General features: G+C 42.3%; 1 protein-coding gene across 6 annotated transcripts in view; it reads left to right on the top strand.

The window, feature by feature from the left end:
- LOC133507221 (transcription factor SOX-13-like) overlaps positions 1 to 20,257 on the top strand; it is a 71,477-nt gene that overhangs the window by 10,251 nt on the left and 40,969 nt on the right. For 4 of the 6 annotated variants that reach the window (XM_061832049.1, XM_061832045.1, XM_061832044.1 and 1 more), the window contains exon 2: positions 3,992 to 4,043. The exons of the other annotated variants lie outside the window; for them this stretch is intronic. In XM_061832049.1, the coding sequence (XP_061688033.1) occupies positions 4,019 to 4,043 (25 nt within the window). In that variant the 5' untranslated portion in view covers positions 3,992 to 4,018. The remainder of the gene's footprint in view (positions 1 to 3,991; positions 4,044 to 20,257) is intronic. 6 annotated transcript variants of the gene reach the window in all.

Below are 20,257 nucleotides of genomic sequence, written 5' to 3'. Positions count from 1 at the left end.
TGCTAAGCATCCCAGACAAAGAGAATGTTGTGATTGGTGCAGATTGTAATAGACATGTTGGTGTAGGAACCAGGTGCGATGAAGAAGATGGGTAAGTCCGGCATCCAGGAAACTTTGAGGGAGAGATGGTGGTGGACTTTTCAAAAAGGATGGAAATGTGAACACTTTTTTTTTTTTTTTTTTTTCCCTCCCAGAAGAGGCAGGGACATAGTGTCACATAGCGTGTGTTTGCCTATTGAGCTAACAGGTTTGCGGATGATGTCAACATGGGTCTGCCCTTCATCTTTGAACATCTTGACAGCGAGGGTACCGATGCGAGGTTCCTGTTCGTGGATTTCAGCTCTGTGTTTAACACCATCATCCTTGAACTCCTCTCCTCCAAACTTCTCCCGCTCAGCGTATCGGCTGCCATCTCCCGGTGGATCTACAACTTCCTGACGGGCAGGACACAGCAGGTGAGGCTGGGGGACACCACCTCATCCATGCGCAGTATCAGCACTGGGGGACCCCAAGGTTGTGTCCTCTCCCCTCTGCTCTTCTCGCTCTAAACGAACAACTGCACCTCGTGGCATCCGACTTTCAAACTCCTGACACTGCGGTCATCGGCCTCATGAAAGACGGCGACAAGTCTGCGTATCGACAGGAAGTGGTAAGACTGAAGCTCTGGTGTGGTCAACACAACCAGGCGTTGAACACGTAAAGACTGTAGCGATGATTGTGGACTTCAGGAGGCTTCCTTCACCAAAGTTGCCCCTGATGCTGTCCAACTGTCATGTGTCAACCGTCGAGACCTTCAAGTTCTTGGGAATTACAGTCTCAGAGGGCCTGAAGTGGGAGACGGACATCAACTCCATCCTCAAAAAAGCCCAGTAAAGGATGTACTTCTTGCGGCTTCTGAGGAAGCATGGGCTGTCACAAGAGCTGCTGGGATAATTCGACGCAGCGATCAACCAATCAGTACCGTGTACCTCCATCACAGTCTGGTTTGGGGCCGCCACAAAAAAGGACAAACCCTGACTGCAACGGACAATCAAATCTGCTAACGGATTGGCGGCGCCTCTCTACCCACTATTGAGGACTTGTACGCAACGCGAACTAGGTCCAGAGCAGGCAGAATCCTTTCGCATCCTCCACATCCTGGCCACCAGCTCTTCCAGCTCTTTCTATCAGGAAAGCGCAACAGATCAATGAAAGTTAAGCCAAGCAGGTATTCGAACAGTTTTTCCCTCTGGCAATTAAGTCATTAAATTCTTGATCAGTGAACCTATTTTTCTGCTTTGTGCCATCGTTAGAACACTCACTCACATCCTGCTGGTCCAATAGGTATTAGTAATATATTTTGTAGACTATCGCACGATTCATCACTTTAAACTGTTCCCAATTGGTCCTGATGACATACCTGTGGAGGTATGGAAGCAATTTGGAAAGGTGGCTGTGGAGTTTTTGACCAAATTATTCAACAGAGTACTAGTGGGTGAGAAGATGCCTGAAGAATGAAGGAAAAGTGTGGTAGTTCCCATTTTTTAAGAACAAAGGCAATTTGCAGAGCTGTGGGAAGTATAGAAGAATAAAGTTGATGAGCCACACACTGAAGTTATGGGAAAGAGTAGACGAGGCTAGACTAAGGACATAATTATGTATCTGCGAGCAACAGTATGGTTTCATGCCTAGAAAGAGTACCACAGGTACATTATTTGCCTTGAGGATACTAGTGGAAAAGCACAAAGAAGGTCAGAAGGAGATACATTGTGTCTTTATGGATCTAGAGAAATCCTATGATAGAGTACCAAGGGAGGAACTGTGGTACTGCATGCGTAAGTCTAGTGTGGTGGAGAAATGTGTTCAAATAGTACAGGACATGTATGAGGGCAGCAGAACAGTGGTGAGGTTGGCCGTAGGTGTGACAAAAGAAAAGGTGGCGGTTGGACCGCATCAGGGATCAGCTCGGAGTCCCTTCCTGTGTGCTGTGGTAATGGATAGGCTGGGATGAGGATGAGAATGAGGTTGGACTGGATTCCCCTTGGACCATGATGTTTGCAAATGTATTGTGAACTGCAGTGAAAACAGGGAGCAGGTGGAGGAACAATTAGAAAGATGGAGGCATGCACCAGAAAAGAGAGGAATGAGGATTAGCCAAAGTAAAACAGAATATATGTGTGTGAATGAGAGGGGTGGCCGGGGAAGAGTGAGGCTCCAGGGAGAAGAGTTAGCGAGGGTGGACGACTTCAAATACTTGGGATGAACAATTCAGAGCAGTGGTGAGTGTGGTAAGGAAGTGAAGAAACTGGTCAAAGCAGGTTGGAACAGCTGGTAGAAGGTGTCTGGTGCGTTATGTGATAGAAGAGTCTCTGCTTGGATGAAGGGCAAAGTTTATAAAACTGGTGAGGCTAGCCATGAGCTACGGATTAGAGACCGTGGCACTGAAGAGACTCTAGGAAACTGAGCAGCAGGTGGCAGAAATGAAGATGTTGATGTTCTCTCTCAGAGTGAGCAGGTTGGATAGAATTAGAAATTAGCTCATTAAAGTGGCAGCCAAAGTTAGATGTTTTGGAGACGAGGTTCGAAAGAGTAGACAATGATGGTTTGGACATGTCTTGCGAGAGAGTCTGTATCCTGTTAGAAGAGTGCTGAGGATGGAGGAGCCAGGCAAAAGAGCGAGAGTAAGGACCAAAGAGAAGGTTGATGGATGTTGTGAGGCTTTCATGAAAAAAGATGACGCGCTGTGGCGACCCGTAACAGTACAAGCCAAAAGGAAAAGAAGAAAATGATTATCCATCCATCCATTTTCCTAGCCGCTTATCCACACAAGGGTCGCGGGGAGTGTTGGAGTTTATCCCAGCTGTCAATGGGCAGGAGGTGGGGTACACCCTGAGCTGGTTGCCAGCCAATCGCAGGACACATCGAGACACACAGCCACACTCACAATCACACCTTGGGGCAATTTAGACCATCCAATTAATGTTGCATGTTTTTGGGAGGAATCCGGTGTGCCCGGAGAAAATCCACGCAGGCCCGGAGAGAACATGCAAACTCCACACAGGCGTGTCCAGGATTGAACCCAGAACCGTGAGGCCAACGCTTTATGAGCTAATCTACCATGCCGGGCCATTATTATTATTATTATTATTATTTGTTTATTTATTTATTTATTTATTTATTTAATTTTTACTACACTGCCACCATTGTTTAATTTTCAACTCTTAAATATTCAACTATTAAATTGTACTCATCAATACAGAATCATTTACATATGGTCCTAGATAATAATAATCCGAGACAGATCATTGGTTCAATCAAGCTCAAAATTCAGCAAAAAACACTATTTATTAAAATCTGTCAAGCTGTTTCACAGAATAAAGAGCTGTGCTCTTCTCATATCAACTTTGAATGTGTGTTTATTCCATTGTAAAAGCAACAACTAATGTTGGTCTTTGTTTGATTGGATTGAATGTTCATGTGAGTGTGACGATGTTCATCCTCAAAATACAAGCTTCCACAGGACTAAGGTGTGTTTCATTAAACTGAGTTGAAAAGAAAACCTTTGTTGGGAAGTATTTGGTGGTTGCTTTTTTTTGTGCATGAAGCTTAACTGCTTTCTCTTTTTACACTGTTCCCATAATGCTCATCACGTTCATTTATTTCGTAGGCATGTTTGTGCAGATGTACAGCATGTTTTTTTAGACAGTCACCACTGCATTAGGTACACTTGCAGCATTTACAAGATAACTACTTAGTTTTGATGCATCTTGTATGGAGCATTATTGTTCAGAAAAACTTTATTTGTAGTTTTTCATATTGTGTATCTCATTAACTGTTAATTATATTCATTTAAATTCCACTCAATTAAATGATAATCCCATGCTTGAAGTATTTTAAAATAACTGCAGAGAATGTGGGTTTGGTAAGTGATCTAATTTGTGGTATTGCCCAATGGTCTATGACGCTGAAGATTGTTCCCTCTTGTTGTTGCTCTGTTCTGCCCATTCTACAGCTCACAGTCATTCCTCTTGAAGCTGATATGGATTTCTCTCCACATCTGTCAAGTATGTATTTTCATTGTCAATCTAATTTACCGTTTTTTTCGTGACAAGTTGCATCGTATTAAAAGGCACAGTCTCAGTTGTGGGTGCAATATCAATATTTAATACATATATAAAGCCCATGGTATTATTGGGCAGAGGCATGGTTGCGCTCACGAGAAAGTGAGGCACAATTGTGCCTTTTATTTTATTAAGTAGAAGAGCAAGCTTATACTTTTTTTTTTTTTTTTAAACCCACTATGACCAGTGCAAGCAAGTCACCCGTCAACACGCCATCCTCACCCACGGTGTCACACCAAACTAAAATCAAAACAGAACAGCACAACCAGCAAACAAAATAACCAAAACGATGAACGAAAAATTAATTGACACAAAACATGGATGCATTTCAAACACTATTTACATACATGTTTCGCGTCACAAAGCATATAGCTTGATAGTAGTGACACTACTTTAAAACATACAGTAGCATGCATTCATGCTATTTAAAAAGGCACTGAGAGCAAAACTGAGTTGGGTTGTTCATGTAAACAGTAAGTTTGGTTTTACTTTATTGAAGTATTTAACAATGTACGGACTCACATTATTTTTTGATTAATCCTCGTCCACAAATGCATCAAAGTCCTAATCTTCTGTATCCGAAATGAACAGCTGGGCAAGTTCTCTATCAAACACGTCAGGTTCCCTCTCATTGTCATTGTCAGTCTTGTTGCCGTGAAGCTCCTCAGATATGATGATGGCTATTCGAACAACAGTTTCCCAGGAAAATCAGCTTCGTCTTCTTGATTTGGCCAAGCTCGTTTTCCTGCATCCTCAACTTTAGCACCATGGATTCATTGATCTTGAATCCTCTCACGGCTGCTTGATTCCCATGTTTCTCCGCGTAACTGATGGCTTATAGTTAAAACAAAGCAAAGCAAATTTATTTGTATAGCGTATTTTATACACAAGGTAACTCAATGTGCTTTACATGATTAAAGGCATTTGAAAACAAAGAGATAAAACATTTAAAACAGAATAAAACAATAAAAATAACCAACAAAATATTTAAAAAAAAACAATTAAAACCACATTCAGTGCAAGTGATATGATTAAACAGTGGATATATTCTAAAAGGCTTGAGAAAAAAAGAGGAGTTTTCAACCTGGATTTAAAAAAAAAAAAAATTCACACTTGGGGCTGACCTCACCTCTGTTGGCAATTTATTCCATTTGTGTGCAGCATAATGGCTTCTTGCTGCTTCACCATGTTTGTTTTGGACTCTGCACTCCACTATTTGAACTGAGTCAGTCGATCTCAGAACTGTACTGGGTTTGTATTCCGTAAGCATTTCTTTCATGTATTCAGGACCTAAATCATTTCATGATTTATAGACCAGTAGCAGAACTTTAAAATCTATTCTAAAACTGACTGGAAGCCAGTGCAAGGACTTTAGGATTGGTGTTATATGCTCTGACTGCTTTATTTTGGTCAGAATGCAAGCTGCAGCATTCTGAATGAGCTGCAGCTGTTTAATACTCATTTTTTGGGAGTCCAGTCAGAAGACCATTCCAGTAGTCAACTTTACTTGAGATAAAAGCATGGATTAGGTTTTCCTGGTATACTTGACACATACAAGACTTCACTCTAGATATGTTCTTCAGATGATAGAAGGCAGCTTTTGTGATTGATTTGATATGATTGTTGAAAGTCAGGCCGGAATCAAACAGAACACCAAGGTTTCAGACTTGGTCTTTAGTTTTTAAGATACAGAGTCCAGGTGTTTACTAACAGCAATTCTCTTTTCTTTGTTGCCAAAAACATTTCTCTCTTTTGTTGTGATGTAGGTGAAGAAAATTTTGGCTCATCCAGTTATTTATCTGATTTAGGCAGTGGCACAATACCTCAAGTGAACTGTAGTCATCTGGAGACGCTGCAAAATATAACTGTGTGTCATCTGTATACCTATGGCAGTCAAAATTAAAGGTTTCAAGAATTTGATCCAAGGGTAGCATATACAGGCTAAACAGGAGAGGTCCAAGAACTCACCCTTAAGGGACCCCATAGGTCTTTGCCATTTGCTGACACTGAGCACCTCCAATGGTCACAAAGTAGCTCCATTCCAACTAAACCATTTAAGGACCGTTCCATTTAGTCCTACCCATGTCTCCAACCTGTTTCGCCGTATATTGCGATCTACCGTATCAAAAGCCTCACTGAGGTCCAACAAGACCAAAATTGACACCTTTCTGAGTCAATATTCAACCTTATATCATTTAGCACTTTGATAAGAGCAGATTCTGTACTGTTGTAGTGCCAAAGAAACGGAGTCAGAGGCGGAGTGTTGAACACAGGGGCAAACCTCGTTTTATTGTAGACATCAACAGAGTTAACCCATTACAGCGGAAACTCTCTAACACACTAACACTGGAAGTGTAAAGAACAAGAAAGTCCGTGCGGAACCTCGTAACCTAACTCCAGGTCCCGTGGGTGAATTATGTAGACCACCACACCATGATGAGTTCGGAAGCCTGATTGAAATTTTCAAGAAGTCCATTTAAATTAAAGAAATTGCTGATTTGATTAAAAACAACTTTCTCAAGAATGTTCGCTATAAACGGGAGATATAAGATGAGTCTATCGCTTGCTAACATGGAATCATCCAGTGGTCTGATTTTTATTAGAGGCTTAACAGCAGCTACTTTGAGAGCTTTGGGAAACTCACCAGACTGAAGTGAGCAATTGATTATTTGCTGCAAATCAGGTACCATGGATTTCACAATAGTTTTGAAAAAGTCAGATGGTATTGCGTTGAGACAGTTCGTTGATGGTTTCAACTGCTGAACACTTTTCTCTACAGTTTTTTGGTCAACTGTATCAAATTCTGACATGTTCATAGAGTTTTCTCTGGGTGGCTTCAAACGTGAGATCATTGTATCTTTTTGGACATTTGACCTGATTGATTGTATTTTTTCACTAAAATAACAGGTAAACTCATTGCATTTGTCATGTGTTACGAGTTCTGGATTTATCTGATTCGGGGGGGATTGTAAGCTTGTCAACCACAGCAAATAGAGCACTTGTATTGTTGAGGTTCTTACTGATGATTTCAGAAAAGTGTTGCTCCGATTTCGATCTCTTGACCATCATTGTGCTCCTCCACGGTGTTCTAGGTAACCTCAGGATGGTTTTAGTTTTAACAGGAGCAACAGCATTCATGGCATTTGTGATTTCCAAGGTGAAACTGTTTCATAAGAGTGTCTGTTCATTGATGCCATTTTTGGGAGTCCTTAGCCAAAACGATGTTGTTTAGTACAAAACAGATACCAGCAATATATATCTTCTGGGGAGGGGGTGTCACTTTAGCGTTCTCTCCCACGCCCACAATTCCCCCTGTACCGTCTGCATGCTGTCCTCTCACACGTCCGCTTATCCTTTATATAATAACCGTGTAAGCAGGAAATGCTCTAAGTCAGTTACAGATGTTGGACATCGCTACACACATTTTGATAAGGCGCCCTGTCCGTTTTGGAGAAAATTTAAGATTTGACATGCGCCTTATAGTTGTGAAAATATGGTAATTGAAGCACTTGTCAAGCTCTCCCTTCTAAAAGCAAAGACCTTTCCAATGAACTGTCATGAACAGTCACTCCTTCAGGCGAATAAAGTCAACTTCTTAATCATAATATATGCATTAATAAAACTTACTTCAGGTGTGTGTGTGTGTGTGTGTGTGTGCGTGTGTGCGTGTGTGCGTGTGCACGACTGTGTAAGAGTACTATCATGTTTGTGGGCAGGATGTGTGTGATTAAGGTGGTCAGTAAGCAACTTCAGACATGATCTCTGTCTTATTGGAGCTTGTTAAGACCTGTGGCACAAAGTTGTTTGTGGGATACGTAGTTATATAAACCCAGACACAAAGACTAATGGCCTCCTGGAGCGCCTCACCGTGGAGATTTACAGGCCCCCAGTAGAATCATCTGTTGTGCTCAATGGTGTTTCCATAGTAACACCTCAGAGCACTGGCCCCTTGCCCTGTAAGACCCTCAACAAACACAAACCCCCACTACTCTTATTTTGAGCGCCATTAAACACACGGATACAAACATCCATGCATGCATGCACATGTGCATGCACACACACACTTTGTGCATACGTGGGTGCTCTTCAGAAGAACCAGTGAATGTACTGAGGATATAAAGTGTGCCGGGCTAAAGGAGGGAGCACATTGTTAGAGTCAGCCTCCCTTTGTCTGTGCTACCCTCAAGGAGCCGAGTGTGGAAATGGTGGGGGGTGAGAGCGCTTTGTGTAGTAAGTTTAAAAAAAAAAAAGTGGCCTTCATACGCATCCTTTCTTCCCTTTCTCTTGTTCCGTCTCTTTATTGGGTGTGTTTTGTCTTCTCTCCACTTCCTCTTCCAACCAATCTCCTAAAAATGCCACTGTAGCTTCTCGCGAGCTACCACAATAGACAATCTGTTTCAGATGTTCAGGGTGAGTGGGAGAGTGACGGAGGAATTAATCGCAGGCATGGAGAGAAAGATGACTGCATTTTTAACCTGTGCTTCTGAAACGAAGACTAAGGGAGCATGACCATTTCCTGGTGAGGGTCCTCAAGATATCATCTTATTTATACAGATATCATTTTTAGAAGGACAGATGCTCTTGCCTCTTTTTTTCTCTGTATACATGACCTTATTGAAATGTATTGACATCAATCTGGCTTTCTTATGTTGAAACTCCAATCATTTAAAATACAGTTATCAACGTGTGTAACTATTCCATTCATCCATCCATTTTCTGTACTGGTTATCCTCACTAGGGTCACAGCAGTGCTGCAGCTTATGACAGCTGACTCTGGGGGGAGAGGCGGGATACACCCTGAGCAGATTGAGAGCCAATCACAGGGTACATAGAAACCTTGGAGCAATTCTGCAGGTTAAAGAAAAATGCAATTAATTTAGAATGAGAAGTTAAAATGGAAGCAATTCCAGCATCACTTCTGGTTTCACTTAATTTTGAAAGCACGTTTTAAATAAAAATTTTGATGTAGAGAGGGTATCACATCAATTTTCGTATTTAACATTTAGGGAACCTGACAAGAAACTTTTTTATTAATTTTTCTCAAGTCTCAAAATCCCTGAAGGTTGCCACACTTTATGGGTTATATATGAGTTCTCATGTGTGGTACTTGAACCCCTCCCAAAGGATAGCTTTGAGCTCGTGCAAGGATGCTACGCCGTCGACGTTGCTTTTCAAAAGGTCCGTGTCACCTCAGGGTGGTGTGGGACCTTTCTACTCTACTATTTCGCCAGAGAAGACAGCGGCTAGATGGAACCTGGATGAGCAGAATGAAGACAAACCAGACTGGACCAGACAAAAAAAAAAAAAAAGAAAAGATAAAGCACGGCCTTTTTATGGCAGAAAAAGGAACGAAAGTTATTTATTTCTTTTAAACACCCTTATTGTACTCCTTTTTTCACCACCTAGTCACACCAAATCTTACTCCAGGCCCTGCCTCCGTCACCGTTACTTTTCATTGGAGTATTCATTTTTGGTTTAAACCGGTTGATATATAAAAAATAAATTATGTCTTGGATTTCAGATAGAGACCAACAACTCCAGTGGCGAATGTTTCTTGTGTTATGATTCCAGAAGACACAGTATTGTAATTGACTGTTTGCATTTGTGTTGAGTTGTTTGTTTTTTTTTCAGCTGGTGCAGTTGATAGATTCAACATCAGACAGTCAAGTTTGAAGCAAATCCAGTCACTAGTGATTTTCATTTTAGTGTTGTTAATATTACAGTATATTCCAGTCACTCTGTCAGATGTTATATTGACTAACGCGTGTCTGTAGTGGCATTTCTTTGCCTGAAAATGTTCCCTCAACCAGTTGTCTTGCCTTGCATGAGAAAAAGGCATTCCTCTTACTTGGCAATAACCACCTTCGTTGGTGAGAGTCTGTGGAGGTAACTGGCTCCTAATTAATTTAGCGTTCCCATACCACAATCAGCGGTCTAGTCTTTCTGTGATATTCTGGCTAGTAATCCACTTCAAGTTGGAGTGCTGAAACTAATATCTATGGACGTTGATTCAATTGGCGTTGGCCTAGAGCAAAACGTCTAAAGTCTAGTCTTGCCTTCCTGTGGGAACGTGAGTGGAGTTCACTGGGGTGCAGGGTGTCATTCTCCTGCCATGTATTCGTTACAACATAGAGCGACTCCAACTACTGGAGACAATTTTCTTGTTTTTTTTGACATCTATAAATCCACTCATTATCTGAACTACTTATCCTCATTAAGGTTTGTGGGAGTGCTGGAGCCAATCCCAGATATCTTCAGGCATGAGGCAGCAGACATTCTGAACTGGTTGCCAGCAAATCGCAGGGCACATACAAACAAACAGTCGCACTTACAATCACACCTTGGGGAAATTTAGAGTGTCCAATTGATGCATGTTTTTGGGATGTGGGAGGAAACCGGTGTGCCCGGAGAAAACGAGAAAACCCATGCAAGCACGGGGAGAACATGAAAACTCAACACAGGCAGGCTGGGATTTGAACCCCAGTCCTCAGAACTGTGAGGCCAACGCTCTGCAGCTGTGTCACCGTGCCACCAAAAAAAAAAAAAAAAAAAAGCTTGTGGTTCCAATTTCTCGGCCGACCCTCAAAGTTCTGACCGGCCATAACGTTTTTGCACCACATAATAAAGCGCCCTGGTTCTCCACGGGTACACATGCACTCCACGCACTGCTACAGAAGTCTGGTGTTTGACAGCAGCTGCGGCGGGTGGTTGCGTGCCCTGTGCCACTTCCTTGTGAGCTCTAATTACGTTGTGTATTTAAACCTTGTTTTTCTTGACACTTATTGCCAGATCGTTGTGTATGTATTTGCATGTGTGTTCACGAGCCTCAATTAAATTGACCGTAAGTGTCAATCAGAATCATCTTTATTTTGTGAAGTATGTCAATAATGGGTGACATGGTTAGAGAGGCTGCCTTGCAGTTCTGAGGACCAGGGTTCAAATACCAGCCCGCCTGTGTAGAGTTTGCTTGTACTCCCCATGCCTGCATGGGTTTTCTCCAGGCACTCCAGTTTCCTCCCACATCCCCAAAACATGCATCATTAATACACTTTAAAATTGTCCCTAGCTGTGATTGTGAGTGTGACTGTCATCTGTCTCCATGTGTCCTGCCATTGGCTGACAACCAGTTAAGGGTATACCCTGCCTCCTACCCGTTGACAGCTGGGATAGGCTCCACCACTACCGTGACCTTTGTGAGTATAAGCGACTAAGAAAATGGATGGATGGATTAATTTATTTCCTCCAAATATACAACTGTTAGTAGATCATTTTAATACTAGGTACATAGAGCTGAGACTTTGGCAGTCTTAGGATGCACATGTCTGGAATCAGACCCAGCCCTGGAATAATGAGTTCCAAATCATCATGGAGTTTAGATACAATACTGGTAATTCTCCACTATATAACTATTGTTGCTTTCCGGTCCCGCCATATTGCAGGATTTTATTTGTGCAACCTTACCTGTGTGGAGTTTGCATGTTCTCCCTGTGCGTTTTTCCCCAGGTTTTCCGGTTTCCTCCCACATCCCAAAAACATGTTTCTTAGGTTAATTGAAGATTCTAAATTCTCTGTAGGTGTGAATGTGAGTATGATTATTTGATTATACTGTTTGTGCTCTGCAATTGGTTGGTGACCATTTCAGGGTCTAATTTCTGCTGCCTGGATAATTTCTGTTGACCGTTGGCTTTTAAGAGAGATTTTAGCTCTCAACATTTTTTGACCTGGTTAAATTAAGGAATGCTAAAATGCAAAGCATAGCCCATCGCCGAGTAGCTGCATTGTGACATGAAACCTTTACCAGTCAATCCAACGATGCTGAAAATGAGTTTTCTGAAGTCATCTTCTGCCTGAATATTTATAAGATGGGCTGCTGTGGTTATGGTATATAAACTGTTAACGTTCCTTTTTCTGTGTTGTTCCCCACGTAACACACACACACAACTCCGAGCGGTAACTTTTTAACGATGACACTGTGGTTGAGTGAGCTTTTTAGTCAGCAGCTTGTCGGCTAGCAAGTGTAAAAAGCAGGTAACTTTCACTGAAGTGTTTCTGTTGTGTGCATCTACAGTGGAAACTCCAATTCTCCCAGTGGCTTGCTGCGTCTTGACACCCGGTGTGTTACCACAACAATCAGAATTCTTTAAAGTTTTCTCCCCACCAACTCTTAATGTCCCAAGTGAAGGTCAGCAGCACCTATTCTCACTATGCACAGCGTTTATGGTACACTGCTTACCCCTGGTTTGCCGTATGGTGGACCAGAATTTCCTCAAAGCTGTCCAGAAGTCTTTCTCTATGGCCTCACTAATCTCCTCCCATGCCGAAGTTTTTGCTTCCATGACCATCAAAGCTGTATTCCGCTTGGCCAACCGGTTCCTATCCTTTAGGTGTCCCACAGGCCAAAATGGCCCTATAGCACTCCTCCATCAGCTTGACTGCATCCCTCACCGTTTGACTCGATCAAGAGGTTCGGGGATGGCCGCCAGGACAGGCACTGTTCCCCGCCGCATCAGGACATTATCCGCTCGGACTCCATGTCCCCTGCCTCCCTCTGAAACATGAGCAAAGTTCTGTTTGAGGTGGGAGTTGAAACTCCTTCTGACAGGGTATTCTCCCATTCATTCCCAGCAGACCCTCACAATATGCTTGGGCCTGACACCTCGGACCAGCATCTCCCCTGCCATCGAAGCCAGCTCACCAAAGGTGGTGATCAGTTGACAGCTCCACACCTCTCTTCATTCGAGTGTCCAAGACATGCGGCGGCCACACGTCCGATGACACGACTACAATCTAGATCATTGAACTGCAACCTAGGGTGTCCTGGTGCCAAGTGTATGTGTGGACACCCTAATGCTTGAACACATTTTGCAGTTAAAATGCTCCTGTGTTTATGTCCTTCCCACTTTTCAAATCTGGAGGTACTGTATATGAAATGTCCGTGAGTAAATGGTCAATGTCATATTTTTGCGATACAAAAGGTCCACACCGGTGTCACACCTTGATCATTATTTCAAATGGCTGCAGGCCCTGAACCCAATGAGGAAAGTTCCTAGTATTGCTGTTTGTGATCCACTGAACAGAGAACACATCTTCTTGAGTTTTAGTGTTTTGTCCATGCACACACACGAGCACAATTGGTGAAAGAACATTTGGATAGTGAGTGTCTATCCTTGATGACTTGATTCTTTGGCGTATTCACACTGGTTCAGTACCCTTGACATCAAAAGGTTAGGAGAACAGAGGAAGTGAGGGAATGGAAGGGAGAAGAGAGTGAGGCTTTTGTGTCTCCTGCCTGGATAGATCATCTCTAAAGAGCCCAGGGCAGTAAGGGCAAGAAGACTTTGTTGAAATGTAAGTGCGTGTGCGTGTGTGCATGGGTGTGCGTGCATGTGTTTGTGTGTTTTGGACCATTATCCAATTTCTTCAGAAGAGCCACACTTTAAAACACCGATTTTATTTTATTAATTAAAATAGTCATAATGAATGACAAAAAAACATCTCTAATGAAGTGGAACAGTGTTTTTAGTTAAATCTACCTGCAACATCATCATCTGAAGTTTCTTTCGACTTGTCCCTTTCGGTGTCGCCACAGCGTGTCATCTCAGATGAACGCACATATATGTTTGGCACAATTTTTATGCCAGATGCCCTTCCTGACGCAACCCTTCTCAGGGAGTGGAGGCCCCAGTGGGATACGAACCCACAACCTCTGGTTTACCAAACCAGTGCTCTAACCACTGATCCACGGGGCCCCTTGCAACATCGTTATCTTGAAAATGCAAAATAAGACAAAAAATAACAAGATGTTCCTTTGATCCACTCATATTACCACGTCAAAATTGTTTGAAGTCTATCTATAAGAGTAAATAATTTTTCTAAAATAAATTATATTAATATATCTGATCTGAAGCCAAACATCCCTCAATAGTCGTCAATAAAAGATTAGATGTGTGACTAAAGATTAGCCACTAGGGAATTTGAAAAGAAATGTCAAGGTGATATGTGGTTCCTTTCACTGAAGGTTTTTTTTTTTTTTAAAGCTCTGGACTGGAATTGGCATAAGATTGACTGTTATGCTCAGACAGTAAAAAAACAACAACCTGTTTTTATCTTTTCAAACATTTGTTAAGACATGGGCTTGAATTTGTCTAACATGACAGTGCTGGGTCTCTGCCACAAAACTCCTGGTTGCAATAATGTGTGAAAGGTATCCAAACTCACCATGTCACCAACGAAAATTAAAGAAAATATACTTTATAGTCAGTGGCCCATATACTAGCATACTTTCCAGATTTATGGAAGACTTTCTTCATTCTATGGCATTTTTGCGTGTGACTGTGGGTAATTTTTGTCATTTCTGTAATCTTTTTTTTAATCTATTTTGTGTTTACTACTAAGTAAACAGCTGAGTTATAATACAGCATCAAACGTTGACTCAAGCACTTTGATTACACTTGCTTTCCGTTATGCTCTTCTTCCACAAGAACTTGAAAGGAGACAATATAATTCCATCCATCCATCATCGACTACTTTTCCAGGTCGTGTTGCAGGAACGGTAGATTTAGCAGGGATGCCCAGACTTCCCTTTCCCCAGCCACTTCATCTAGCTCTTCCGTGGGGATCCTGAGGCGTTCCCAGGCCAGCCAAAATACGTAGTCTCTCCAGCGTGTTCTTTCCAGTGGGACAATTCCGGAACACCTTACCAGGGAGGCATCCGAATCCGATGCCCCAGCCACCTCATCTGACTCCTTTCCATCAGGAGCAGTAGCGGCTTGATACTGAGCTCCTCCTGGATGACCAAACTTCTCACCCTATCTCTAAGGGAGAGAGGCCGGACACCCTGTGGAGAAACTCCTTTCGGCCACCTGTATCTTGTTCTTCGGGTCATGACCCACAACTCGTGTTTAACCATGTGTCCAAAACATGCGGACGCAAGTTTGATGGCATGACCACAAAGTCGATCATTGAACTGCGACCAAGGGTGTCCTGGTGCCAACTGCACACGTGGAAACCCTTATGCCTGAACTTGATGTTCGTTATGGACAATCCGTGATGAGCAAAGAAGTCTGTAACAGAACACCACTCGGGTTCTGACCGGGGGAGGGAGGCCAGTTCTTCACAATTACACCCTTCCAGGTCTCACTGTCATTGCCCACATGAGCATTGAAGTCCCCCAGCAGAACGAGGGAGCGCTCTACAGCGCTCCCTCTCAGGACTCCAAAAAGGGTGGGTACTTTGAACTTTTGTTTGGTGGATAGACACAAACAACAGTCAAGACCTGTCAAAGGCACAGGGAGGCTACCCTCTCATCCACCGGGGTGAACCCCAATGTACAGGAATAAGTCTACCCATACTTGCTTGGCGCCTCTCACCAGTGGGGACAGGCCCAGCCACCAGGCGCTTGCCTTAAAGCATCCACCTCCAGCCCTGGCTCCAGAGGGTGGCCACGTTGGGGCAAGGGAATCCTTATTCCATTTCTGTATATTATCTTGGGGATCCTTTGGTCATGCTTTGTCTGGTCTCTCACCTAGAACCTGTTTTCCATGGGTGATCCCTACCAGGGGCGTGAAGCCTTAGCCTACTTAACTCCGCCGATCATCAGGACACACAAACCCCTCCACCACAATAAGGTGACTGCTCACGGAGGGGACAATATAATTTCAACAAGTTGCATTGCTTGGCGGGGAGAGAAAAAAAAAACCTGAAATATATATGTTAGTTAAACAAAAGAATGATAACTCAAGAGCGTTCCATGATTCCCAGAGGAAAAAATGTTAGGTTTCACATGGTACATCTGGTAACTTGTAAATGTTTGTTGTAACAGGGTATCAGATCGAGTGATGAGACTAAAATTTGAAATTGAGGGTGTTATGTATAATGTGGTTAGCGGCTATGCCCCACAGGTAGGATGTGACCTAGAGTTGAAAGAGAAATTCTGGAAGGAACTAGATGAAGTAGTTCTGAGCATCTCAGACAGCGAGAGAGTTGTGATTGGTGCAGATTGTAATGGACATATTGGTAAAGGAAACAGGGGTGATGAAGAAGTGATGGGTAAGTATGGCATCCAGGAAAGGAACTTTGAGGGACAGATGTCAGACTTTGCAAAAAGGATGGAGATGGCTGTAGTGAACACTTATTTCCAGAAGAGGCATGAACATCTAGTGACCTACAAGAGCGGAGGTAGAAGCACGCAGGTGGATTATATTTTGTGCAGACGATGTAATCTGAAGGAGATTACTGACTGTAATGTAGTGGTAGGGGAGAGTGTAGCTGGACAGCATAGGATGGTGGTGTGTAGGATGACTCTGGTGGTGGGTAGGAAGATTAAGAAGACAAAGGTAGAGCAGAGAACCATGTGGTGGAAGCTGAGAAAGGAAGAATGTTGTGCGGCCTTTCAGAAAGAGGTGAGACAGGCTCTCGATGGACGGCAGAAGCTCCCAGAAGACTGGACTACGACAGCCAAGGTAATCAGAGAGACAGGCAGGAGAGTACTTGGTGTGTCTTTTGGTAGGAAAGGGGAGAAGGAGACTTGGTGGTGGAACCCCAAAATACAGGGAGTCATACAAGGAAAGATTAGCGAAGAAGGGACTGAGGAGAGACGAAAGGAGTACATCGAGATGCAACGTAGGGCAAAGGTAGAGGTGGCAAAGGCTAAACAAGAGGCATATGAAGACATGTACACCAGGTTGGACACGAAAGAAGGAGAAAAGGATTTTTACAGGTTGGGCAGACAGAGGGATAGAGATGGGAAGGATGTGCAGCAGGTAAGGGTGATTAAGGATAGAGATGGAAATGTGTTGACTGCTGCCTGTAGTGTGCTAAATGATGGAAAGAATACTTTGAGAAGTTGATGAATGAAGAAAATGATAGAGAAGTAAGAGTTGAAGAGGCAAGTGTGAAGGACCAGGAAGTGGCAATGATTAGTAAGGGGGAAGTCAGAAAGGCACTACAAATTATGAAAAATGGAAAGGCAGTTGGTCCTGATGACATAACGGTCGAGGTATGGAAGCAATTTGGAGAGATGGCTGTGGAGTTTTTGGCCAATTTATTCAACAGAATCCTAGCGGGCGAAAAGATGCCTGAAGAATGGAGGAAAAGTGTTCTAGTTCCCATTTTTAAGAACAAAGGGGATGTTCAGAGCTGTGGGAATTATAGAGGAATAAAGTTGATGAGCCACACAAATGAAATTATGGGAAAGAGTAGTGGAGGCTAGACTCAGTACAGAAGTAAGTATCTGCGAGCAACAGTATGGTTTCATGCCTAGAAAGAGTACCACAGATGCATTATTTGCCTTGAGGATGCTAGTGGAAAAGTATAGAGAAGGTCAGAAGGAGCTACATTGTGTCTTTGTGGATCTAGAGAAAGCCTATGACAGAGTACCAAGAGAGGAACTGTGGTACTGCATGCGTAAATCTGGTGTGGCAGAGAAGTACGTTAAAATAGTACAGGACATGTATGATGGCAGCAGAACAATGGTGAGATGTGACAGAAGAATTTAAGGTGGAGGTGGGACTGCATCAGGGATCAGCTCTGAGCCCCTTCGTGTTTGCAGTGGTAATGGATAGGCTGACAGATGAGGTTAGACTGGAATCCCCTTGGACAATGATGTTCGCAGATGATATTGTGTTATGCAGTGAAAGCAGAGAGCATGCAGAGGAGCAATTAGAAAGATGGAGACATGCACTGGAAAGGAGAGGAATGAAGATTAGCTGAAATAAAACAGAATATATGTGCGTGAATGAGAAAGGTGGTGGGGGAAGAGTGAGGCTACAGGGAGAAGAGATAGCAAGGGTGGATGCTTGTGGTCAACGATACAGAGCAATGGAGAGTGTGGTAAGGAAGTGAAGAAACTGGTCCAAGCATGTAGGAACAGCTGGCGAAAGGTGTCTGGTGTTATGTGACAGAAGAGTCTTTGCTAGGATGAAGGGCAAAGTTTACAAAACAGTGGTGAGGCCGGCCATGATGTACGGATTAGAGACGTTGGCACTGAAGAAACAACAGGAAGCAGAACTGGAGGTAGCAGAAATGAAGATGTTGAGGTTCTCGCTCTGAGTGAGCAGGTTGGATAGGATTAGAAATGAGCTCATGAGAGGGCCAGCCAAAGTTGGATGTTTTTGAGACAAGGTTCGAAAGAGCAGACAATGATGGTTTGGACATGTTCAGAGGCGAGAGAGTGAGTATATTGGTGGAAGGGTGCTGAGGATGGAGCTGCCAGGCAAAAGAGCGAGAGGAAGACTAAAGAAAAGGTTTATGTATGTGGTGAGGGAAGACATGAGGGTAGTTGGGGTTCGAGAAGAAGATGCAGAAGATAGGCTAAAATGGCAAAAGATGACACGCTTTGGCGACCCCTAACCGGACAAGCCGAAAGGAAAAGAAGAAGAAGAACACAAGAAAGGATGGTTTCAATGTTCAAAGAAATTGACTAATTTCTATCAATGATATGTTCATTCAATTTCCTGGTTCTCTGTTATATTAAACAATGATGATCTATCGAGAAGCTCAATTCCGTTGAGTTTATTCATACTCTCTATGGAAAAAATAATTTTTACTTTCTATACTTTTCGCTACTCTGTGCGACTTCTACCAACATGGAGAAGTTGCTCGCAACTCATCAGGCATAAATAGTCCCTAAGCATGTCTGTCATTTAGAAAATTCTGCAAAACATTTTTAAAAGATGTTATGACATTATCGATAGATGTTATTTCTTTTATTATTCACTTTATTCACAGATCAACACACTATGTTTGTTCCACAAAACATGATATTACTTCTTTATGTCTTAGTTTTCTTCTTGATTTTTGGCAGACTGGGTATGTTTAATAGATTGCTGCCATTTAATGGTTATGTGATGAACACCGACAACAGAGCAAAACTCAAAGAAATTCAATAAAATACCAAATACAAAATTGAAGCCATAATATCTTAACAATTACGATACCAAAGTCTGTCTTAGGTAGTTAAAAAGTCACCAAAATATTTTTTTATCCTGTCATATAATATAATGCAGTAAATGTCCCACGATAATGTTTGACATAATTAAAAAAAATATGGAAATCCAGACAAATTGTTCTAGAAGTGAATGTCTATAGGTGGGCAGCTGTGTAGTTTCTCTAAAAATTGGGATATTTTTTTATTACTTTGTGAGGTTTGTAATTCCAAATTTAATTAACCTTTAATAAACCTTCTTGTAAGTCAAGTGTTTATCGAATATTGACATTAAGGGGGGAAAAATTGTGATATCAAATTTTCGCCAAGTACTCCTTGAAACTTAGCATAAGCATTTGTAAAATACTTTCGTATCACTCTTTACCCTTTGATTTTCTAACCTTCTCCAATGCAGGTAGGCCTATATTCAATGTCAGTGTTAGATGTCTAATATTCTATATAGTGCTGTATATGTTTACACAGAGAGCTGTTTATTAATATCCTGTTAATGACCGGTTGTTTCATTCATGTATTTATGATCAGTGAATCTGGGCATACTATGAAAACAATGTAGAAACAAATAAGTGTTAACTAACCAGTCACAATGGCAAAAGGTGGTGTACCTGTATATGGATATGCTCTATCATGTACTGTGGTATTTTCAGACTGTTGCCATGACCAAAATAAGCTCTTTATTGACAAGACAGAAGTTCTCCTCAGACACAAGCGTTAACATCGATTCAGTGCTTGGCTCCCTTATATTGACATTCCTCTGTGATCTGTTACGTGGGACATCATGTGACCAAACCTGGAAATGTAATACTGTAGATCACTCTCTGTGAATCCTATACGAACAAGCATGACTACGGTTTGATTACATGATTGTTTGAAGCTGAAATTTCGTTTTCTTTGTCTGGTGTTGTCACACACAAGTTAAATGCATGTATATCATTTATTTATGGAAATGTCATATATGTAAAATCTAACAAAGCCTAAATATTGTCCTCTTTAGTGGCTTTGTGGTAACTTTTTTAAACAGACATTATATACCTTCAACGTCCTTATGTTACGTGTTTTGTCACAGCACCCTTCACCATTCACCCCATTCATGAAGAAGCGCTTCAACTTGTTTTGCTTAATGTGCAACTACGTTCCGCATGTGCCGGATTGGTTGGGTTGCATAGTAGGAAAGGGAACAAAGGGAAGTAGGAAATCCATGATACCAAAATATATG

The sequence above is a fragment of the Syngnathoides biaculeatus genome, chromosome 10 (genome assembly GCF_019802595.1).
Source record: "Syngnathoides biaculeatus isolate LvHL_M chromosome 10, ASM1980259v1, whole genome shotgun sequence".
Classification (NCBI taxonomy): domain Eukaryota; kingdom Metazoa; phylum Chordata; class Actinopteri; order Syngnathiformes; family Syngnathidae; genus Syngnathoides; species Syngnathoides biaculeatus.
Note: the sequence above shows the minus strand (reverse complement) of the source record. Positions and strands in the feature narration are given on the sequence as shown.